This window comes from Callorhinchus milii, unplaced genomic scaffold, assembly GCF_018977255.1.
Source record: "Callorhinchus milii isolate IMCB2004 unplaced genomic scaffold, IMCB_Cmil_1.0 Scaffold20, whole genome shotgun sequence".
In the NCBI taxonomy this organism is placed as follows: domain Eukaryota; kingdom Metazoa; phylum Chordata; class Chondrichthyes; order Chimaeriformes; family Callorhinchidae; genus Callorhinchus; species Callorhinchus milii.
Window position 1 is genome coordinate 5,752,851 of NW_024704761.1, and position 25,715 is coordinate 5,778,565.

General features: G+C 37.6%; 1 protein-coding gene across 1 annotated transcript; it reads left to right on the plus strand.

Moving 5' to 3' along the window:
- The first annotated feature begins 1,368 nt into the window (after positions 1-1,368).
- tbc1d16 (TBC1 domain family, member 16) lies at positions 1,369-24,542 on the plus strand. The gene is made up of 11 exons (XM_007888589.2): positions 1,369-1,553; positions 5,164-5,791; positions 8,190-8,399; positions 12,371-12,518; positions 13,118-13,282; positions 14,505-14,653; positions 15,224-15,358; positions 15,956-16,142; positions 17,445-17,624; positions 20,309-20,455; positions 23,840-24,542. The coding sequence occupies exons 1-11, from the start codon at positions 1,382-1,384 to the stop codon at positions 24,077-24,079; spliced, it is 2,361 nt and encodes a 786-aa protein (XP_007886780.2). The 5' UTR covers positions 1,369-1,381; the 3' UTR covers positions 24,080-24,542.
- The last annotated feature ends 1,173 nt before the right edge of the window (positions 24,543-25,715 follow it).

A 25,715-nucleotide genomic window follows, 5' to 3' on the forward strand; every position in this document is an offset into this window, starting at 1 on the left:
ATAATAGTTGGATAAGTAGCAGGAAACATGTTATCCGGGAGAATATGATTGATATTATTGGGGGCACAAAATAATGTGATAACTGATTGCTGATATATCAGCTATCAAAGTCCCTAACCATTCTTAATGAATGTTTTATAAATTGCTAGAATATATATTTTTAAAACTGAAAACATTTTGTCAAGTCATACAGTTTGCTTGTAGTTAGATCCGTATCTTTAAAAATGAGGAATTGAAAATGCAGCACTAAATCAATTGAAAGGGATCAGTTTTTGTTTTCATGCTCAAAACAGAACATATATTGTCAGCATTAGTAGTGAATGAGCTTTTTACTAGATACAGTATTACATAATGAATATTTAAATTTGTGTTCATTATAAGATTTTCCATGGATTATTGCACCAGGTTTGAAATCTAGTTTTGAATCAATTTTGGGCTTGGTTTGCTATTACAACTATTTTCATTGGCTATTATATATTCTGCTGGCTCAAGGGTCATTTAGTATTATCGTGCAAATCAAGCAGGAGTATCGCTGTACAAATAATATTAAGAGATCAGTTTCTGAGCTTTGGGGGAAAATCTGGGACCAAGGGGAAATGGATTTTAATATTTCACTTAAACATTTGGGATCACTTATGTACACCTTTGTTATTGGGAACATAGGAACAGGAGTACGCAATTCAACCCCTTGAGCCTGTTCCGCCAGTCTATAAGATCATGGCTGAGCTGTACCTCAACTCCAATTATCTGCCCTTGATACCCTTACCTAACAAATCTATCCACCTAAGTCTTGAAAATTTGAATGGAATCCAGCATCCACAGCCTTTTGGGGAGAGAGTTCCAGATTTCCACAACCCTTTGTGTGACAAAATGCCTCCTGATTTCACTCCTAAATGGCCTAGTTCTAATTTTAAGACTATGCCCCTTATTCTGAATTCTCCACTAGAAGAAATAGTTTCTCTGTAATGGGAGAATGTCTCAAAGCACTTTACAAAGATTAAGTGGGATCTTGGGTGGGCAAGAGGTGGCTGAAAACACTGTCAAAAAGGCAGGTCTTCAAGAGGCATTCGAAAGCAGAGGATGAGGAAGAGGGATTTCAGAAGAGAGTCCAGAAAGAAGGTGAAAAGTGGCTGAAGTGACACTCCTACTGTTAAGTGCTTTGAGACGTCTCGAAGACGTGATAAGGCACCATACCAAATGCAAAGATTATGATTGTTATTTTTATTATAAGACACATGCTAATGCTGGTGCTGGTTGGGGGTGCTGTGCCGAGAATCATGCAGTGTGAAAGATCTCTGTATACACCCAGATATTTCTTTATAACTTTTGCCTTGCTCTATCTAGAGTGAAGAATTCAGATGATGGAAAGATTCTCCTGGAGATGTCTCTGGGTCAGCTCTTACGACGTGCATCCTCCAAGGCCTCTGACCTCCTGACCTTCAATCAGTCGAGTGGCTCCTTGAGGCTTCTTGATGGTGAAATTATTTACTCAAAAAATAATGTTTGCGTCCATGCTCCAGAGGTCCTGCGAGGTCTCGGAGAACACCATCCAGGTATGGTACAGGCACTGAACCCGAAAATGTTTGTTTTCAGCATTTTGCAATGTTCTCCAGTTGAGTTGGCAAGGATTTAAAGATCACTTTCAGTGGTCAACCAGAAACCAAAATAGTTATTTAAGTAGTAAATTGCAATGTTGTTTAACATAAGATATATTTGTTGGTTTATTTACCACTTAGTCTTTTATTCTTAATGGCCAGATAATCTCTGAATTACAGTACCAGGATGTTTACCCACCTTGGAAAATTCAGGACAAACATTTGGAATGAAGGAGCAAATTATGTAGTAACAGCTGAAATTGAAGAAAAGAGAAGGCCGTCACTTTTGTGACTGTCATCTTGAATGGTTTGTTAAGCGCATCATAATTCAGAGTAGAATGTTACATTTATCCTGATCGACAGAACCAACATCCCAATTATTAGGCAGGATGCCAGGAGAAATTTCCTTCTCCCTTTGAATGGTACCATGGATCTTTTGGTTGCTTTAGATCAAATAAAGAAATTAACAAGCATGGTGCCATGCTTCTTGAAGAAAGATGTACTTGGTAGCCCAGTTCTGATGAAGACTTACTCCGTAACTACCAAGTTCTGAGATAGCAACACTCTTGAAACTTTTAACTGGTTGTGACCTTTCTGCTTTAGATGCCGATTGACCTGTTGTGTATTTCTAGGACTTTCTGTTATTTCAGATTTCTATTATTTACAAAGTATTTTTTAAATTTCTGTACATTTATGTTTTGGTTTGACATTCTAAATTCCTGTAAAAACCTTTACCCCCTCCTAAATTCAATTGGCTTTGAGCTTTACTGTGCTTGCAGCAAATTCCATCAGATATTCCAAACCTGAAATATTCTAGGAATTTGTAGTCCACTGCCATAAAGCAAAACAAAATCAGAAAATTGTCATGTTCTCCACTTCTGTTTCATTGTTCAGCCAATAAATATTTGCCATCTATGTGTTTGAGATCAATATTTCCATAATATCATGGATTTCAATTGTGCCAAATATTTTTACCATCGAGTCATAAAATTGGATGTTTTTTCTTAGTTGGAAGCAAATAGTGTGACTTGCAGTGTTCTGAAGATGTTGTAGCAAAAATCAGGCACCAGGAGGTAGTCCTGGACTGTGTTGCATGGATACAAAATGAGCTCTATGCTCTTGGAAACAAAAGTTAAGCCATTTCAATCTTCTAAGACGACTGAAAATACTGTAGACTTTTTACAATAGATCACCTTGCATTTAAAATCCAATGGCTTTGGGCCCTAACCACTTGCATTCATTACTGTTATCTGAAGTGTTATGTCTTTGTGGAAAAAGGCATGATCCAAGTCTTTCTGAATTTGCTTCCATTTTGTTTCACAAGTTTGGTGCACAAAGATGGGTAATGAGGGGGAGAAAAGCTTCGGAACTACAGCCTGTGGTCTTATTACTGCAGTAATTTATTTATTGACCAAACAATCGCTTTCATATACCCATTGCAAACGTAGCCTCTTACACCCAGTGTCAGATTAGTGTTCCATGACATCATTGTTTGTTACCAAACTTGTTTTGCTATTAACATTGCCTAAGGAGGAATGAGTGTGTTTGACAGTGAAACCTTTGTAGTCAGAAAGCATAACTAATGCATAATAAGGGTAAAGTTTACACAATAAAGTACTTTAAAATAGGTTTCCATAATAAAAAATGAGTCAAAACAGCAATGTTATGAATGTCCATTTTTCAGACACACCAAGGTAAGTGTTTTCCAAAAAGGCATAAGGTGACTTTTTCCAGAAATGCAAGTTCTTATAGAGGAATGAAGAAAATACAGTTGTAAGCTTTGGATATAATGAGATTTGCAAATCATATCAGTGAACATCATGTTTTTAAAGAGGGTGGGTGATTTCTGTACCTATTATTAAAAGAGCAGAAGCAATGTAAGAAGGGTAATATATCGAGCTGTGGTATATATTTATGCACTAGACTTGAAATGCTCTTGGTAATTAGCAAAAGAGCGACACGTGGAAATATAGTTATTAATAATGCCCACTACCTTCCACCAACAGGCAGTGTTCTTCAGTGAATGGCAGGTAATGGAACACAGTTATCACAGAACTTAGAATATTGATTTTGCAAAATGGGTGAAAAGCCTTTTTAAAACATGTATCTATCTGTTAAATAGTCATCCATGAATATTTACCCAGAAATAATCCAGGTTGCTTCTTAATAATTTACATTTTGTCAATGCCTGATTTGCATACCCATTCATACGATTTATCTGTTCAGATTAGAAATTTAAAAGGTTTTGGCAAGAGCTGTGCATCATTGATTGGGTTAACAGACTTTTCCTAATGTGGGGAATTCTATACAGCTGGCCTTGCTATGATCTATGTCTAGGACATTCTTAACATATATTTTCAGCTGCAGTGTTGCAATTTTTTTTCCTGTCTATGAAGGGATCGAGTGCATCACTATGTACTTTCTCTGAGCCTCTGCTGAAGCTGTAACATAACATGTGCACAGATCAGCATAAGCCTTTCCGTCTTGTGATGAAGGGGCAGGAAATGGAAGCAACATGCTATAGCAAGAACCAACTGCTGCGTTCCAAATAAATTATGTAGAACAGTTTACTATCATGTCTGAACCAGAGTCAATATTTTCTATAATTTTTTTCCTATACTGTATTTACAAGACTTATATTTTTATAACTACAGTTTGGACAGGCATACTCATAGTCTGTTTGTTCTGTGTTTACGTGCATTGTTTTACCCTCTGGCATGATTCTTCTGAACTGTTGATAATGCAAATATATACTTTAAAAAAATATGACTTTTGTGGATATTAAAATATTTATAAACTTATTAACTAGACTGAAAGGGATGTGCTGTAACAACATAATTTAAAAATAAATGCTGTTAAATCCTCCTAAACTAAAATTACAGAAGCTTCCCAACCAAATGTAGGCTGCTTACAGAACATTTTTTGATGTTTGTGCGCTCAATTCAGTTTCTCATTTCTGCTGCAACTGAACCTAAATTAATATAACTGCAGAAAATTGGATTTGCAAGTGTGCAAAAAAAACATGCGCAGGATTAACACTGTTCAACGCGTAAAAAGCGTAGCAATAAAAATGTGAATAAATGGGAAATGTTCTCTCCTTGAATTGGGATTAAGTGCTTAAATGTTATGCCATGGTCATGAAGTCTACATTAATAGGATTGACTGTGAAGTGATTTGATCCATTTGAATTCCATGCTATGGGGCACCCATATGATTATCTGCCTCAGGTTGGCCATGTTGAGCAACATCAATTCTGTCACTTTTCCCGGAAAGTTTAACCTTTTTTGTCCAAACCTCAAATCTAGTTTATATAGATAATAGTTCAGATAGGAAAAATAAACTGTTAACTAATAGCAAGGAATAAATTAAAGCATTTTTAAAGGCACAAAATCTCAGAGGATGCTTGTAAGCATATAAAATGTATATCAGCCTCACTAAGTTTGTAGCATTCTTGCCTCTTGAGTCAGAAGGTTGTGGGTTCAAGCCTTACGTCGGGATTTGGTCATATTTGCGTGCATATGAGTTCTATTTTATGTACTGCTTTCCTTGCCTCAAATTCCCTTCCTAGGGTATTTATGCATGCACTTGGAAAAGGATGAATTTCTGGGTACAACACTCATTCTCACCTGGATCCCAAACACCAGGATCCAACGGCAAGATGAAGAAGCATTACGTTACATCACTCCAGAAAGTTCTCCCGTGCGAAAGGTACATCGCAGGAGAGGACGACACTCACAAGCATCTGCGGCTCGCCGATCTGCGAGCACCCAGGAGCAAAAACAAGCATTGGCCCCACCAGAAGATGATGAGATAATGACTGTATCGCAGAGCATGACCGAGTCCATGCATATCGGCTCACCGGGGTTAGAGCAGAGCGAATTGCAGCATTCCCTCACTTTGGAGATCTCCCACAGTGTACTGCAGCAAGCCCAAAGCAACTCAGGAATTTCCTCAACCATAACTTGTCAAGATGACCAAAATGATCTAGAAGCTTCTGCGGAAGGTCAGGAAGAAGTCAGCTCCAAAAGGGAGCAGGGGGAAGATGAGGCATCATGCGATCTAACCACTGACGATGTCAGCAGGGACAGCACCATTGGATCAGATTCCGATACCTTCTCCTCCCCGCTGTGTCTCTCTCCAATTGGGGATCCTCTGGGAGAAAGTAGCAGATCTGTATTTCTCGATGCTGAAAGCAGGTAAAGTGCTGTCATTTTTAGGAGTCTATTGGGCATCCGAATGTAATGCGAGTGGTTTGGGGCTAATTTATTCACTCCTATTAAATATCACGAGTATTGGCTTATTTGATTATGATTTCAATGATGCAAATTCAACAAAAAGTTATTAAAATAGTTACTTGCCGTCCCCCAGAAAAAGCTGTATAATCTGCACCTTGAAAGATCAAAATAACTTAATAGTCATTAAATAATATGTAATGCAATGTGAAAGGTATCTCATAAGACAATCAAAGACCTCAAACAAGCATGTCCACTGACTCAACATCTTGGATTGTCATTTCCCTTTTTTATTCTTGGTTCTACCATTCTGAGTCTGTTCTGTAGGGTTTTGCACAGAATTTACAATCTTTTGTTCCCTGATTTAAAGTGGGGACCCTACCTTTTCAGGAATTCTCTTGCCACTGTGGGTGAGCTAAATAGCTTTCTGGCTGTATGATCTAACCTAGCAGGGCATAACATTGTGTACACTGTTCCATGCCCCTTGAGGGCTCTTTTCACATCATTAAATTCTTTTCATTGAGCAAGCAATTCAGATAAAAAATCTGTATAAATGTTTAAGTTCTTGAAATTAACATTCAGCAGTCTTTGTCTAGGAAGTGGCATGAGTGCAATGTTATTGTTTTATATATTAATGTTTGTGCTCAGTTTTATTTCCCAAGCCTTGGAAAATTATGCAACAAATTATTCATAAAGGCCACAGTATCTTTACCTTCCACTCAGATTATTGATTGTCTGTGACTACGTCAGCAAGCTTACTCACAAGAATCACACCTTGAGATGCAATCTGTGTGTTGGTCATTTCACAATCAGTTGCCCACTCATTCCATTCTGCAACATGTGCTTGAGTTCAGGAACCAACACAAGTCTTTTATAGATGGACAAGTCATAATGTTATGATGTAATTGATTAAAGGATGCACTTGAGAATACATCATTGAATGGGAATCTTTCATTTTCCTGCCTTCCTCCCTCCCCAAGGAAAGTAATTTGTTAGATTCCCAGGTTATTCCATGAGTATATATTAAAGAAAGCAGAATGTTTTCGTAATGGGTACAGTGTACAGAGATTTTATCAAGGTGTTCCCAACTCACGTTTAGGTGGTTGTCACTCAGGGGAACTCCTAATGAATGAAACTATGAGACCATAATTCACTGGGTTATCTAGAATGTTGGTCTTAATGACGAAATTCATTGTGGGGAGACAGGAGACTGAGTTATTGATTTGTTTTAAGAGAAGGCAAGCAAGGATTAGGTGTTCTATCTACAGCTCAGGAGAGAAAAATGGACAATCAGATAGGGCAGCTCTTGTCTACCTGTCCACCCTTTTTGCAGTGAACTGATACGTCTTGAGTTAATCGTAGGCAAGAGAGGAAGAATACTGGGTAATAGAAGAAAATAAATTAATAATGTGGGAAAGGGAAAAGAAAATTCCCTGAGAACTTTGACACAGTAAGTACTACAGTTGCTTGTATAGCAGAATAGACAAAATATCTTTGTTAATCTAGCTGTCATAGAGACGAGCACTGTTGACTAGATTGCAAAATCAAATCAATTTCTGTATAACCAAGGCAACATGGTTCAATATAATGGTGGTATGCAACTTGTACAATTAAGCAGACAAAGACTACAGATAAAACAACAATCAAACCAATATCTGGTTACATATGAAATGGAGTAATATGGGCCCAGGGAGAAAAAAAATTGTATTTTTTTTAAACAAAGTATGTAACCTTTTCAGAAAAAGTACAAAAACATGCAGCCTTTTTATAATTTTTTGTTGTTTTCGAGCAATAATTAGGTGTCAGGAATAATTGTAATGGTGGTACACCCCTGTTTCCAATTGCACATAAATCTTACTTGTAAAATGCCAGGAAAGTGGGAAATTGACAAAGCAAAATACTGTTCAATACACTTCAACTCTTGTATTGGAGCCAGAGCCAGTTTTAGTTTTAAACGTCTGTTGTGCTTTCTGCTTGAAACATGCAAAACATGTTTTTTATTGCTAGTTAGTAATTCATTGGTGACGATTTGAGATCCACAGAGACTGCTGCCATCCTTACTCAGTGCTGTCTCATGAGATTTGACTTTATCATTTAGCTTGCAACCTATTTCATCTCCTTCCAAGATATCAACCCGATTATCTTACCATTATAGCATCAAACTGTTTCTCAAATGAGTCCAGCATTCTGGCCTCTATGGCCCTTCCAGTTTCTGGGAACTGATGAAAAACAAAACCTCTTCTAAGTATTGGCCTCATGGATGTTTGAAGCTGTGCTTGGCATTTTGACGTATTCCACTCTCCTATTACACTTTAGAAAATATATTTCAATAATCAATTCTCTCTTTTATTTTGTTACACAGGGAGATGTGTGAAGAGCAAATGGCCCATTTAGCAAGCTCTGTCTCAGAACACACCTCAGATATAGAATATGGGCTGCAATTTTCTGTAACTTCCACACAGCTGCATAACACAAAATGGGAAGAACAGCAAAAAGTGTTGGCACTTGAGCACCTCTACGGTGTTTTCAGAGTTGATCTGGGTCAAATGCGATCGCTCCGCCTTTTCTTCAGGTTAGAAATCTTATTTCCCATTAACTTAAGTAATTTCCTCTTTATTGCCTCTCTCTCTCCTTTCCCCTTGTGTCTTCTTCTTTGCCAGCAAATGCTGTTGCACTGTGAAGTGTTTTGCCTAAAAATGGAATGTTATAATTGCGGCAGGCGGTCTCCAGCAGCCTAGGAACACCTGGTTAAAGCTCCCCCAGCAAAACCTTTTAACAGCTGGCTTGACTTGCAGACAAAGAAGATTGTGAATTTAAGTACATTTTTAGTATTGTGCTCTGACCTCTCCTTTTCTGCTGCTGATTATTGGGGGGGGAGGAAGACAGATGTTTTACAGACTGTGATCCTGTAGTATTTAATAGTCTTCCCCTTTTAGGAGTTATTTCCAGTTGTGAAATCCATGGCGCAGCTTCAGCAATGTATGGATTGGCAGGGTGCCTGATGGAAAGGATGAGTTTGGAATACATGGGTACATGACGCCAGCCGGTTACCACTGAGTTGAATTAGAATCGGCATCCTTTCTAATTGTGGGTGCTGGTCCCTATGCTTAATTGTGACTTGCAGTGATCCAGACATGGGAAGGTTACCAATCGCCACCTATCTCATTGCCAGCGAGTTAAACGGTATCTGAAAATGGGATGCTAGGGGAGACCAAATGTTCCTTCCAATGCCTGACAAGGGACCCATTTACCTTTCAGTGCACTGCTCTCAACATGAAAGGCAGATGATTGAGTTTTTGTACTGCATGGGAAGTTTACACTACCAATCGCTCCAGAGTGTAATTTATAAAGGATTTACTCCCAGTACAGTACTGACAGCATAAACTGCACAGCAGGAATGGAAATAACTGGTAACACAATTTAAAAAAATTTCCAGCAGAAAATTTGGTTTAGATTAATTTTGGGGTGTTGTACTTCAGCAACCTAGTGTTCTGACGTCAAACAATTGCACGGTTTAAAATGGTTTAAATTTTCCACACTCCATTTCTATAACACCTAAAACTTACAACTTGGGTGCGGAAAGAATAGCATCCATTTACTAGCCATTGGTTTCTGCAAAGCTAGTGATTACTGCAGAACACATCTTACAGTATTGGGCTTGCATAATTTTTTTCCTCTTTCTTTCACAAGTCTTGTTTTTGAAAAATGTCCAGCTTCTTGACTTGTAATTCTATGAGATTTTGCATGTCTTCAAAGATATTTGGTGCACTGCTCCCTATAAACCTTATTAGGTAAAATCAACAGATAGTGAGTGCACCAGGCCCAGTGTTTCAAGATTTCAGTTCTTCAAGCATCTAGTTCAGGCTTCTGAATTTAAAACAAATCGAAATTGAAACAGAAATCTTGCACTCTATTTATCAGGTTTTGTTATCTTTACCCAATAAATTAGGAACGTTTGTGTTCTTATGCAAACAACAAATTAACTGCTGCTGTATTTTGAATTTTTTTTTGCTAACTCACAAATTATTGCAGTTATAAGTTTGTAGTAAATGGAGGCTGCTTTAAAGTTCAGCTTTATTTATAAATGAACTTTATCGGATTGAATCATTATTTGCTGAATGTTTGTCTAAGGTTGCACTTCAACTTGCCATTAATGTTTCAGTCACATTGCATGTAACTGATTTTTTGAAAACAAGAATATTTCTGTAGCTGTTTCTGTGTGGTATTATTGTACTGTATCATAATTGTCTGCTGCAGGTTTCTTTTTTAGAATACCCAGCGTGTGATTTTGAACATGAGTTATACTTGGCTGTACAAAATTAAGCAAAACAATTGCATCAGTCAGTCATAAAAAGTCACAAGATTACAAATGACCCAACAGGACACAACTATTACCACTAAAGGAACAAGATATTTAGGAGTATCCAAACTTTCTCAAATACAATAAGATTTGTTCAGTTGGATGCAAACAATCCTTTAATCTTTCATAATTATAACTGAGAAAGCATTGCTACTTAAAAAGCCTCTGTTGGGTTGCTATTTTTAAAATTTAAAATAAATTATATTCTACTTCTATAATCCATTTATTCATCCACACCCTTAGCTGTAAATTAGGCTAGGGATACGATTTCTGTATGTCACAAGCATGATGATCAGAAAATGCCAGTAAGGCTTGCTTACTGTAACCAATATTTTATATTAAACGGTAATCTGAGATGGAAATAGAGAAGCTAGCATTCCTGCTTGTAGGAGATTTCTTTATAAAAATCCCTTTAGTTTTTGTTCATGTTTTGCTTACTCTGCATATCCCCGGTAGCACCCGAATTAATTAACATCTGATTATGGTTGTTTTTGTGGGTTTTCTGCTGATGCATAATATCTCAAGGACATGAATGTGGTTCTATGATAATATTACTGTGCTGTCTTATTGCTGTATAAATTATTGCTATATCCTTTGCAATTTTTGGAATACATATGTTCTGTCTCATTGCATCTGTAAAACGTTGATTTTAACAGTCTTCAGATCAAAATGGCTAAACATCATTTCCCAAGCAGACCATCCACAGTTTGCAGTTATTTCCAAGCCTTCGTGCTTTTGTTTGTTGTTTAAACACTCTGAGATGCTATACTTTGTGAGAGGCGTTATATAAATGCAAGTTGTTGTGATTTCAAGCAGTATTTGTGCTATTGTGGGAAATGGGGGAGAAATACATTTCAAATGTCATCTAGTTCAGTGGACAGGAAGGAAAATGTGCTTGTTCATAGAATGGTTTACTAAATAGCATTATACTTTAAATTAAAAATATTTTCAGATCTTTGATTGTGCTGCAGTCTAATTACTGGAATCCTAGTGGAGTTTAAAAACTACAAAAGATGGACAAAGAGTATTTAAAAAACAATTGTAATAATGATCACGACTGTTTGTTTAGTAGATAATAATAAAGTTAATAACCTATTGTTCTGTTGCTCCAGAAACAACTAACAAAATACTAGATGTTCTAATTTATTTTTGTTAAAAATTGTAGGGAGTTTAATAAAAACATCTTTAAATATTAGTTAATTTAATACTTCAAACTGTATGCACTTTTCAAATACCTTACTACACTTGTTTCCAGGTAACTCTTCTCAATGAGGATATTGGCAGTGTGTTTCTCGATCAATAAGACTCTTTTTTTTGTTTACTCAGTAGAAAGTACTTCAATAGAGTGATTGTTGAGTCTAAGTAATAAAAGGACATGTGTTTCCTCATAAATAATAGAACCTAATTCTGATTAACAGGGACTCTCTTAATAGATTGTAGTGAAGAGGTTTGTTTGTACAAAGAACTTATTGTGAGCTGCAATGTGTTTTGCAGAGCTATCTATGAACCATTTGTTTTGAACAAGAATGGAATCATTAGATAACCAATGCATATTTGTAATTTCTTCTTGCACATAATACATCTTAACACAAGAGTTTTCATCTCTGAGTTGCCATATGAAGCAAAATCTTAACTAAACGTATTACAAGGCTTCTCAAATGGCAATGCATCAAGTGGAATAAATGAGCAATAATCCTGCCTTAAATCTCTGCAGTGTAAGGTACCACTTCCAATAAGAGGGGCAGTTTTCTTGCAAGATAGTTGTTGCTCTAAAAAGAACTGTAATTGACTTGTCTCTAGGACCAGTGGGTTTCCTAGTGGGAACAGAAAGTCAAAAGTCATGCATGCAATTTGGGAATTGGCTTCAAATCTGATCCAGGCCAAACAATATGTCTCAAATCTGAGAACTTAATGTAATAACATTAATCCTTGCATTTGGTATGGAGCGTTTTCCCTCTGAAGGATGTTTTCACAGGATTGACTGTAACATGCTGATAAAATGACGATTTTTGGTATTATGGGATATTATTATTTTACCCAATGATTGTCCCTTACTTTAAAATCAAACATACAACTACTTTAAAGAAGATTTAAGAAAAAATGATGAGGATTGTTTGAAAGAATTGCGGAATCTCCTTTTTTTCTAAAGGATTTTTTTTTTTTTTTGGTAATCTTTCCTTTAGCGACGAAGCATGTACATGCGGACAGCTGGTCATCGCTAGCCGGGAAAGTCAATACAAAGTTTTCCACTTTCACCACGGTGGACTTGATAAACTTGGTGAGGTCTTTCAGCAGTGGAAATGCTGTACAGAGACCCATCACAAAGACCAGGTACTTAAATCATCTTGGCCCATAACATTTACACCAGAGTTCTAATGAAGTCTTTTCAACAGTTTCCCATCCTGGAAAGGTTTCCAACGTTTTTTTTAAAAAAATAGTATGATGTCCAATTATGGGTTGTTGGAGCAATGTAATTATGTTGGACTTAGCGACATTATTTTGCAATGCCATGCAATCTAGAAAATGATCTGGCTCTAGTAACCTTAATAGTAATCTTAATGATTAAACAGATTGACTTGGTGACTGGAACCTAATTCATAGTTTTGCTTTTTAAAACAAAGTTTCAAAGCTTCACATAATATTACGAGTGAAGTTTTTACACGAGCGTCTGTGTTTTAAACATCAAATAATTAAGTTAGTAAATAATAGTTGCATTTGATACTAGCCGTATCATGCGTTCTCAAAACACCTCATCCAATGAGTTTGTTTGAAACTTAGTGATTTGTTATGTGGACAAATCCTGCAACAAATTCCCAATGCTGAAGTGATACTGTAGCCATCAAATGGTTAAGATGTAGAATGTTTTCTAATTTGTAGTATGCAACTATGCTCTTTGTAGCACTATAATTTTCAACTCCCATTCCCTCCAGGTGTCTGATGTAAAGGCTTGCATGCAATTCTCAATAAAACGCCCAAACCTGCCTTCGTCAGAGACCCACCCAGAGGAGAACATGTATAAACGACTGGATGTCACTACATGGTTGAATCACCTCAATGAAGCTGGACAAGTGGAAGAGGAATATAAACTCTGCAAGGTTTGGGAATTTCCTAAAGTTTTTGATCTCCTGGAAACTCCACTTACAGAGTGGGTAGGATGCCGATCAAGGCCTCAGTTTCCCACCTGATTTCGATCTCCACTAGGGTTACTAGCACATGGTGAGACTCTTCCTCAAAAAAGGAATGGGAGAGAAAATGAAACAGAGTTAGTTCGCCTGGTGCTACTCTTATAGGTTCGAAAATCTGCAGCTCACATTGGGTATTAAATTGGGGAGAGGGGCAATTTAAAAAGCATCAAGAGACCTGAATTTAACCGCATCAGCATTAAGTCAATAAATTAAGATTTTTTTGTGTGTGCTGGAATGATTCTGACAGTCCACTATTAGTAGTCATTCAGCTAAGGTAGGAACTGTTTGTCCCCTTCAGCTCAAAATAATGGAAAAAAACAAATTTCTATTTTGTCTGTCCTTTTTGCGTTAAAGATGCTAGGCTGCTTAAACTACATAATTAAGCCTGAACATTTTAAAACGTTTATCACTAATTTTCAGCGTAGTTGAGCTTAATTTTTCTTCAAACAAAAAAATAATTTGAGCAGAAACAAACCAGTGATGTAACATTTTACTACATTCCATCCATATTTTGGAAGACCTGGATTTGAATCTGAGCACCAGACAGCAAACTCCTGATCTTGGCTAAGTTGTTGAGTGCAGGACTGAGGCGAGGTGTCATTTTGACAGGAAACAGGAAAAGTTGGCTGAGATTTCATCTGCGATTGCACTTGCAGCATTCACTACCAACTGGCCAGAGACCAGCACTGGAGCCAGGGAAGAACTCTTTGGACTTCCTTTCATCAACTTGCCCGTTTTATTTTATGGGAGGATGACACAGCCAGCAACAGAATACACATATGTACAAGGATTTCTAAAATGCTTGCAGTTCAACAAATTGAATTTTAATTCATATCTGGTGACAATCCAAAATGCAATGGCCAAAGATAGTATCTCTTTTGTTTCCTGCTTGCTTTGTTGCCTGTCAAAACAGAAGTGACGTGACGCATATACGTGATTTCTAAAACCATGCTCGACAAAACTCAAAAAATCTGAAAAGAGAGTTTCATTTAGTAAAACATCTTAATTGGGTTTTTACCGTGATTTTTTTTAAAAAAGGCAGATTTGCTCTTTAATTAAACTGACTTGATGGTAATCTAGAAGCTAGATACTTAAATAAATAGTATAACGTTTTCTATTTTCCTTTTCAAAGGCAATCTTTTTTGGCGGTATTGATCCAACGATTCGTGGCGAAGTCTGGCCATTCCTGTTGCAGTTCTACATCTGTGAATCCACGTCAGAGGAAAGGGAGGCTTTGAGGATTCAGAAACGCAGAGAATATGAGGAAGTTCAGCAGAAAAGGTGGCTTGCTTGTGCTGTGAGATAAGTTTTTGGCTTAGATTCAAGGACTGACTTCCTGTTGATGCATCTTTAACAAGAAGCTAAAAACCACCCTGACATTAACTTTAATAATCGAAGATTGCAAGTAACACTTCCTTCTAAGCCAACACTGTCTATTTGGGAAATTATCTGTCCTTTGGCAAGAAAAATGCTTTTTAAAACTGATCCTCCTCTAAGTGAAACACTTGAGAAGTTTGTTCAAACTCTTATCAATATTGCAACCCAATAGGAATTTATTAAAGTTAAAACTCATTCCCAAATAGATGAGAGGTAACATGTCTGAATATTTTTCTTCCAAGCAAGGAGTTACTTTGATCCCAAAAGCACAATGGGTTTGTCTTTAAAAACGGGTCTTTCCTTCATTTTAAATAAAGTTTGCTGATTTGAGCATTGAAACACCAGAATCAATTACCTCTTCTCCCAGTTACTTCCTTGTAGAGGTTTAGAAGCTGGTGAGCACAAAGAGAAGATAATTAAGAGGTGGGTGTGTGGGAGGCAAGAGATTGGAGGTGAATGATTTGTGTTTTGCAGGTTGTCGATGACTCCTGAGGAACATGAAGACTTTTGGCGAAAAGTTCAGTTTACAGTTGATAAAGATGTGGTTCGAACCGATCGATCCAATCAATTCTTCAAAGGAGAGAACAACCCCAACGTGGAAACTATGAGGTAAGGTTCATTTGTGATGTGTGTAGTTGTGAAGAATGAAGGCAACATAGAGTTGGGCAACCTGAGGTTACAGGACAACAGTTTACCATGTACACAGAATTGCATTTTGCATTGAAGTGTCATTATGCATCCTTCAAGGCACGTCTCAAGACCCTCCTCTTCGACCGTGCATTTGGCCACCCCTCTTCCCGAACACACCCTGCTAGGGTCAGGCGTTATACAAATGTAGTTTTGTCTTGTGTATTGTGTTAACTGAGTCACCTTATATGAACAATGGTAAGGTGTTCTGTATAGAAATAACAACAACACCACCAACAACTTGGATTTATATAGAGCTCTCCACAACGGACGACGTCTCAGTTTCGGATCCTGGGACCGAGCCAGGGGGAGGGGTGGGGAGAAGGTGACCAAGGGCACTGTCGAAAAGAAAATTCTTCAGCAGAATACATTATCTGGTGTGAAATGAATGAGTGTGAATCATAACAAGGCACAGTTATTACGGAAATAGTTTGGGATATGTCTAACGTATCTGCAGCATCTTAAATCCTTTTTTTAAACAAATACATAAATATTGTGTATTTTAATACTTTTCTCCAGGAGAATCTTACTAAACTACGCAGTTTATAGCCCTGAGATAGGATATTCCCAGGGGATGTCTGATTTGGTGGCTCCAATACTCTCAGAGGTCAGGGATGAATCGGACACATTTTGGTGCTTTGTTGGATTGATGCAGAATACGATTTTCATCAGCTCTCCGCGGGATGATGACATGGAAAGACAACTGGTTGGTATTGAATCATCTTGTACTTCTCAAAGATAACAGGAATGGTGACTAAATTAATTTTGGAACAAATCTTTATTTCTATTTTTATCTCTTTAGATTTCAGTTAACAGTCTTTGCAGCAAATTTAATTGCTTCCTTAAGCCAAAGCCTTTTGTAATGCAGGGATTCGGATTTGAATTACTTGGGTGAAACATTGTGTTTGCTTAGTAATCCTTTCAAGAAGTTACAGCAATGTTCATCATTTTATTGTTAGAGTTCACTGTCAGCTATTTTGTGGCCTGTTACAGAAAGTGCTTGACCAGCTTTGTGGATATTGTAACTGAAATTTCACCTCTTGTTCAAACATTGTAGGGGTTAAATCTGTATTCGCACAGCTCCTTTGTTTTTAAAAGTGGTAGATTTATTCCCTCTAGATTGGGGCAACGATTGGTGGGTAGCAAGCTAGCAGTACTGAACTATAATGCAATCTCCACACCATCTGTACTCTGGCAAAGTGAAGGCTTGAAAATATTGTGCTAGGCAGTGGAAAGGAAACGCTGGAGGAAAATTTAGTGTTCCTGAGGACCAGTGGGGAAGTAAATTTTAAAAACAACTTGCTAGTACAACAGACAAGACCGACACCTATGAATATTTTCAGTGTTATAAAGTTTAAATTACTTGGTGTTCACTACATCCTGTGAAAAACGGAATTGTTGTGATTAGCTGGTCTCAAAGCCACTTCGGTTAAATTAGATTCCTGATCGGATCCTTACTATGTATCCGGAGTTAAACTGCATATTTGACATTGATTTTGAGACAGAAATCGTTTTGAATTGATGCAAGCGATGAAGTATATCTGGCCTATTAGACGTGGAAATTAAATCTTCAGAGCTTATGTTTGGGCATTCACTACCAATTGATTAGGAAATTCAAAAATTATGTTGAACCTGATCAACCTTGTTGGAGTTGACTATTTTACATTGAACATGTACCTTACAAGCTTGTTTTCTTTGTGTATGCTCTCCTGGTGCCTCTCTGTCCCACCCTCTGGAACTCCATCCCACGTTACCTTCGCCTCGCTCCCTCTCTTACCTCCTTCAAGGCACGTCTCAAAATCCTCCTCTTCAACCACGCCTTCTGCCATCCTCTCTTTCCTCCACCCTCTCTTATCCCAACCCCCACCCACTGTTTAGGTAGAAATCCCTGCCTGTTCAGCGCCTTGGGAAGTCCTCCCAACATGAAAGGTGCTATACAAATTTAATTTTGTATTGTAATAGAATACATGTGAGCACACTGGTTCCTAAACGCTATCTTCTTTTTAAGCTGTACCTGAGGGAGCTGCTGAGATTGATGCACGCCCGTTTCTACCAGCACTTGGTATCCTTGGGCGAGGATGGGCTACAGATGTTGTTCTGCCATCGCTGGATTCTCCTTTGCTTCAAACGAGAATTTCCTGAAGCAGAAGCACTTCGAATTTGGGAGGCATGTTGGGCTCATTACCAGGTCAGGCTTTAGTCCGATGGCACATGTTTGTTCATCAAGTTCTTGAATCAAGCAATTTATTTTGCTGTTAGGGATTCATACTTGAAGAAGATTTTCTAAGTGTGCATTGTATTGGGTTCAGTCCACTCCCCTGATGTTTACACTTAACAGAACCAGAGGTTGTGCTGAACACGGAACATGATGTAATGGAGTTATAATGCCATCCTTTTACATTTAAACCTCAGTCAAAATAGAGTCCAGACATCAGATGGGATGAACGTCTTTTCTCAGTAAAGAATCTTAAGGATCTTTGTTATGAGTTTGGCAACTCCAGTACAATTCAGGTCGCAGAAAAACAGCATTAATTTGGCAGCCAAAGATGCAACAAGGATAGATAAGACGATATCAGACTTCAGCTTGTAAGTTAAGGTATATTTGCATTCTGCACTTGATTCAGAATGTGATTGATGTTGACACAGAATACAAAAGGAAAAAGTTGAATTTACAGGCCAGTGCTCTTACGACTATTTTATAATATAGTTTGAATCGGAAACTAATGTGAATTGACAGCTGTGGTTTAAGATGAGTTCAAAACATTACAATGTTGTGCTTCGTGGTATCTTATGATCTCACCCGTGGTTAGGTTGATTCCTATCTTGGCAACTTAAGTTTGCCTTAATTTTTCTGATTTATTTACTGCTAATACACCTATAAAAGCCCAAACAATTGTATTTTTTAAATAAATGCTGCAGGAAGTATCCAAGAAAATATGCACACTCTAAATATCTTCTTTCCAGCTGCATAAAACATTCTGGGTGGGATGCTGTTAGTATATTGCACATGTCCTAATTCTAGTGACCCAAGTCACCTTCGTCACTTGTGTGAAAAGCAAATGTAGTAGCAAAAAAGAAAGGCTTTCAGCCACTGCCACACCTCTTTGTCCATGTCATCAAAAAGTATATTAGAGGAAGTGTGTATTGATCAGAGGAAAGGTCACAGACTGGGTGACTACTTCAAACTGTTCTTACTCCACTGCTTCTAAAGGGCCTTGAATATTCTTGTATTTGTATTTTGTTCCAGTTTAATAAACGGGTTTCCGATGATTTAGCTTTAATTTTACATTGACGCTAACATCAAAGTATGCATTTCTTTTAAATTTCTGTTCTTCAGCTGAGAGAGTAGGCAGGCTAATTGATCAATGGAGAAACCCAAAATTTTGACTCGCCGAATAGGAAGTACTCAAATAGCCTGAGTGGGGTGATTTTCCCTCTCTTCCTGAATGGATGTACCCTCTATGGCCAGCAAAGGCATATTGGGAATTGATTCTCAGTGTATTCCAGGATATTGGGTTTCTCCATTGACCATGATAATAATAATAATCCTTACATTTGATATAGCGCCTTGTCATGTCTTTGAGATGTCTCAAAGCGCTTCACAGAATATACTGTAAAATGAATTGGCTGTATATTTTGTGGACGGAACAAAAGTTTCAAATTAGGCCAAAGTTGTCTTTCCCAGGGCTAGCTTGCTTTCCCATGAAGACTGGACTATCTTCTATCGAAGAGGGAATCAGATTATAATAGAACACTTCCACTATTCTAAGTTCAATCACTACTTTTCTGGTCCCTGATGCAAATTATCTAGCAAGCACGCAATAGCTCTTAGTTTCTAAAAAAAAACAGTTTCTTGGCTACCCTAGAATTAAAAAAAAACCTTGATCTCATTTCCCAGGGAGGAAACTAAACGTGTCTTTCAACCAGATCCACTAGATTCCACATGACAGACTCTTCTAAGACCAAATTCTTCCATCATCTATCATGTGCTTGCTTGCTATCTCTCAGGAAACTATCTACATTACCAAGTGGATGATATTTGCTCATTGCTGCTGTAATCGTCAGTTGATTCCATCACCTAATGGTTTGTGAATCCATGTAAATGTTTGAAGAGTTACAATCAAATGATTCAAGCCACCTCAAACACACTTGTGTGAACTTTATCCACCGGTTAACAAAAAGTGAATAAAGTTTCGCTCGATCGTTTAAAAAGGTCTGCAGATAGAACAGAAATATTCAACTCCAATCATTTCAGAGAGCCTCGCAAATGATCTTGAAATTTTCATGGTCAGTGAACGTGTCAATTTAGTCTCTCCGTCAATCCTGTTCAAAATCATTTGCGAAGCTCCCCGTGGTGAATTGGAGTTAAATATTTATGTTTTGTTTGAAATTCTAAGAACAACTACAAAACCAGCTGTGGAATTAAATGCTTTGTGCAAATATGCAGGTATATGTGATGCCAATGTAACCTAAGTTTGAAAGCATTCCTGTATACAGGATAATCAGAAGATGACCAGTTGCTGAGCTGACTATTTGCTTGCTTTTCGTTCTTGGGAGTTTCATTTGTTCTTGGTGAGCAACTAAACGGTGCAAGCTATGAGTGTCTAGAGAGTCTGACCAGCCCACCTCCAAGGTGAAAGGAAGAGTGTGAGTGTCTTCAAGGGAGAACTTTGAATACAATTATCAGTATCAGGAGGATAGACATAGAGCAAAATCTAAATTGTGATCTAATGTGGGCAGTACATAAATTACTGATGTGTCAGTATGTAAGTCGTAGTACAGATCTGGTACGTATATAATGATGAATTATTGCTTTGCACCATGGTTTTCTGTCTGGCAGTAAAGTTTATTATGTGTGTGCATTTCTTGTAGACTGACTACTTCCACCTGTTTGTTTGTGTGGCCATTGTTGTGATTTATGGGGATGACGTGATCGAACAGCAGCTAGCAACTGACCAGATGCTGCTTCATTTCAGCAACTTAGCCATGCACATGAGTGGGGAGATTGTCCTAAGGAAGGTAGGAACCCATTCAAAATGTTTCTATTGTGGGTAAATTATTTTCAGGTGCACAAGTTATTCAAATGCAAGTAGACCCCTGTTCCATATAACACACTGCTTGGGACGTAGCCAAATGTTTTATAATGCACCCCTCACTATTATAGAATTCAGTGATAAAGTGAGGGGCCTTTTAGGGGAATCTTCTGAAGCTTTATTACAGCTGTATTTTTAACAGAACAGTGGATTATTTTGTTTTATTTCATTTACAACATAAATTGTTTGCAATTACACAATTTTGTACAAGTATACAAAGATTAACAAAGCTTTGTTGGTAATTGAATTTTACTACCAGAATTCACAGAATTTTACCTAGGTTCTAATAGCAAATCAAAACAATGTGGAACAAAAACGTACTGAAATTGTTTTTAATAGATCTGTATCTTCATAATAACAAATTAGTTTTGGACACTTCAAAGATATTACAGTTGTGGCATTCTGCCAGGGTCACTCATTCTGGTCTATTGCTGTTTGTCGTGATCTTGAATCTGAGAGCAGTACCTGACTTAATTAAAGGCTGACTGAGTAGGAGGTGTAATTTCTGTGTGTGGGTGTGTATTTGTACTTAAGAAATAGGGCTTTTTTTAACAGAAGTTTTTCTCTTCTTTGCAGTAGGGAAATTAACCGTTAATAATATGTGATTATTGTGTTTAATAAGTGTAAGAACCACATTTTATTAGGTGTGCACCAACTGTACAGATGTCTTATCTCAGAACATAAAGCTAATGCAAAGAAACAAAGGTAAATGTGTAACCTGATTTTTTTTAAAAAAATCTCAAACTGAAAGGAGTTCTAAAAATTGATTCCATGCACAGTAAAACAACACTGATATTAGAAGCAAGGTGGGGATTACATAGAATTGCATAGACCTACAGCATGGAAACACACCATTTGGCCCAACTAGTCAATGCTAATTTTATACTCCATATGTGCCTTCCCGCCACCTAATCCCCTCTCCGATATCCCTTTATTCCCTTCTCCTTTGTGTATCGAAAAGTAATGTTTCTACCAGGTTTTGAACCAGAGACTTTTCACATGAATGGTGAGCATGATTACTATACTACCAAAACATCATAAGATTCAGCTGATGTCATAAAGTGAGAGAAAAGTTTCAGAATAAATTACTTGGATCTGCCAGCAATTTGTAACATACAAGACTTACTATTTCTATTGCTGTGTGTGTTTTTTTTAAAAATAAACTAATGCAAGCCATCTGAATTGATGTTTGTGAGTGCTGAATGGGCTTTTTACAGGATGTATTGTTTGAAATTAATACACACACACAAACAAACTTTAATAAATTTACATTTAATTAAGAAGAACACGGTGAAGGTTTATTGTGACGATGCAGATTTATTTTTACCACCATTGTTCTTAAGCCATTGGAGAGTGCAGCTGATTCATTGTGCTGGGTAGCGGACTAAATCATGCTGCCATGCTGCTTTTGTTAGTTGTCATAATTTTCAGAAGAATATTGTTCTAAATGACATAAATGAGAGTGTATTAAAGATAAGAGTACATTAGACACAGCAGATAATATCAGTTTTTTTGATGATAGAAGAATATAATAAAGTAATATATATATATTCAAAAATTGATTAATTTTTTCATTCTTTATTTTTGGCTCCTTCCCACTGCTGGACTCAGGAATTTCTCAAGCGAGTTTCCCGATTACATTATGAAATTTTGTTTAAATATTCGCAAAACCAAAGATTTAAACAAAGGGATACTAGTTGTTTTTTCTGCATATAGCAGTGAGGCATCGGTGCTGGGGAAGTGAATCACTTTTTTTTTTGCACACTGTGACAGCATCAAGCGTTGTTCGGTTTAGGCATTCCACAGCTTAATGGAGAGGAAAGTTGCCTTTGCCCTGGCTCGAAAAATATTCTTTAGTCTCAGCCACAGAATAGTAACCGCACCAGAATGTTTCTCTATGAGAGAAATTCTTTCCCATTTTGCACGCAAGCCATTTTAAGGCCTCTGAGTAGAAATTGTTATTTTGTAGTTAATGTTGAACAGTTGTGTGCTGGGAGGCAGTCACTGAGTTGAACCTGGACAAGTTAATCCAGAAAAAAAGAAGAGGATTTTTTGGTATCACTCTGGTTTGGCTTCAAACCCATTTCCAATGAAAGAGATCAAAGAACATTTTTCTTACCATCTGCACTATCCATCCTCTCCAGATAACTAATAAGAATTGTCCGTATTACATTATGCTATACTGAAGGTGGTATTTACTGTTTGAGATGTCAGATTAGAAAACTGAGGGCCAGCGATTGAAGTAAGGTATCGCTGTTGTCAGATTGTTTCCTGTTGATTTCTACAAAGCAGGAAGCAGTTTATTTTGTGGTATCTGTGCCTGTTTTGGATATTTATGTGTAAGTGACTCACCCATCTGTGAAGAAGCTTAAAATACAGCAAATTGAACACTTCAGTGCACAATATTTTAGGCCAAACTAGACCTGCAACCCAAAAGCTATTTGAAACACAATCCCTATAACATGATGTGGGTAAAATGTAAAGAAAAAAAATATTTCTTCGAGCTAGACTGGTTTAGAATGAAGCGCTACCTAACTCGATTACTACAACAACAACAACAAAATTACATTTATAGATGCCTTTCACGTCGGGAGGACGTCCCAAAGCGCTGAACAGTCAGGTGTCGGGGCCCGAGCATGGGGGAGGGGGGATGGTGTAGGGGTGAGGGAAGGCAGAGAGGTGGGACCAAAGGCACAGTTGAAGAGAAAGGTCTTGAGACCGACCTTGAAGGATGCGAGGGAGGAAGCGATGCGAAGGGACTGTGGGATGGAGTTCCAGAATGTGGGGCAGAGAGGCTGAAAGCCCGGCCACCGATGGTAGGAACAATCAACAGCTTAACATTTGCAGTTTAGTACGGGTGACATTAATTTGCACTATAGTTCCAGTGCACATTTTGTGAGCATTGGGGCTTGATCCCCTTAAATGAAAACGCTGGTATTGTGTGTTTAATAGAAAATTAGAACACATTTCCAATAGGAAATACTGTTTTTTAATACTGTAAAGTCAAGAAATGCTTTACAATAAGTAGTGCACATAAATGTGGTATTGATTCAACTCAGAGGTATATGCAAATTGGTTGAGTGTGGTTTAAAATAAGAAAACTCGAAAAATGCGAGAAAACTCTGGGAGGGCCAAGTACCATTTTAATGATAATAATCCTTGCATTTGACACAGCGCCTTATTACGTCTTTGAGTCGTCTCAAAGTGCTTCACTGATTACACTAAAGTGTGGTGACTGTGTATTTTGTGGGAGAAACATTTGAACCGTTGTGTCTGAACACTCTCGTGTTTTCTTTTGTCTTCCTTGCAGGCTCGGAGCCTTTTGTACCAGTTCCGCCTCCTGCCCAGAATCCCCTGTAGCTTGCATGATCTCTGTAAGCTGTGTGGGACCGGAATGTGGGACAGTGGATACATGCCAGCCGTAGAGTGCACGTTAAATCACCCGGATTTAGAGAGTTGCCCATGTGGAGGGACGTCTGCAACCCCTTCTCCACGATCAGCACATGAAGGCAAAAGAGGGGCAAAAGATGTTTTCACTTTTCTGAGATAGTCTCTCTCTCTCTCGTCGATTTTTACTGTGTAAACTTTCAAAGAACAATTTGCTAGTGGGTTTGCTTGATATCAGGCAATTTACCCACCTTTTGCAGATGCATTATGTAGCCATTCGAAATTTAGTAATCATGAGCTAGTGCAAACCGTTCTCCCTTTAACCAGAGTATCTTTACCGTAAGTTGAAGTAAAAAAGAACAACCGAGTGGCTAAAGAACTGAAATTTAAAAGTATTTGGCCTACACCAGGTCAGTCAGGATCTGAAGGAGAAAAGTTGGTTAATGTTTTGGGCATGAACCTTAATAAGCATCATGAGAACTTAGATGATGAGTTTGCTTGGCATCCTCATTATAGAATAGAGCAAGGTAGGAAGGATTTTAAGAATGATTATATATGCCAAGAGGTAGCTGATGCATCATTAAAAGATTGCAAAACAGGTTAGGAAGCAAAGAAAATCCACTTCCTGCTGTGTTATTTGCTTTTGGTTTTCCTAAACCTCGATTAACATTTGCAACCTTGATGATTCAGCATTTGACTTTCGTTAGATGTTTTTGTAACACTGATTTTGGTTTCTCAACTTGTCATCCTTACCCAGGATTTACATATTATGTATGTCTGCCTAAGCTGGAACCTGCATAGGGTTGAATGCCCTTCTGTGCAGTAACTCCAAATTCTATCCTATATGCTCACTGCACCATTTCAGTTCCGATGAAGTATTTATATCCAAAAGGTTAACTGTTTTTCTTATTGAAATACTGACTGACCTGCTGATTTCCTGATTTCCACCACATTTGCCGTCCCTGATATGACAACTGCAGAATGCTACTTAATTCATAGCAATCCTAAAATGCCATATTTTACTTTCTGTAAAGCAATATCGTGAGACGAGGGGTGGAATTTTTAGCCATTTGCTCTGAATTGGAGAGAAAGGGAATTTCATGCAAGTGGAAAAAGTACATGTGAGAAGGAAGGCTGGTGGTACTTTGAGTACTTTATCCTAAAGAAACCTGTGAATCATGGAATCTGCTCAGAAGTTCTTTCAAATATCTAGTGTTGTATTTGTATGATTAGGGAATTTTTTTAAAATTTTGTGGTACAGTATTTGAATAACAATACAGATAAGTCCCTGGAAATTTATCCCATTTATTGGTCTGCTCTTGTTTGGCAAAATACTTCAGTACCTACTTTTGTTATTTCTTAAAATGTGTTGGTGTGCAATGAAGTGTTGCCTATAAAGTCTGTGCTGTCATTATTCCATCAATGGGTTATCCCATCAAACTCTACCTGGAAATGTATTCACCATATTGTGAAAATGGCTAAAGGCATTATGTTTTCACATGATGCTGTACCTCATGTTGAGCTTTTGTTACTTGTATAGATGGGTATACAAATGCTCCATCAAACTCTTTTTTGCAATAGTTGTGAGAATTTTGAGATTCTCGCTTCACAGATGAAGTTTTAACTATTTTAAAAAACTGTCCATTTATAAGATTGCCCCTGTGACCCACATGAACCTTAAACTCACTGATTATCATTCATGAAAACGCCCCCTTATAAAGGGATGTTCAGTTATCATGATTGACATCAATGAAAGCCTAACATCTGTCGGTATTTCTATAGATCTGCCTCTGGATGTA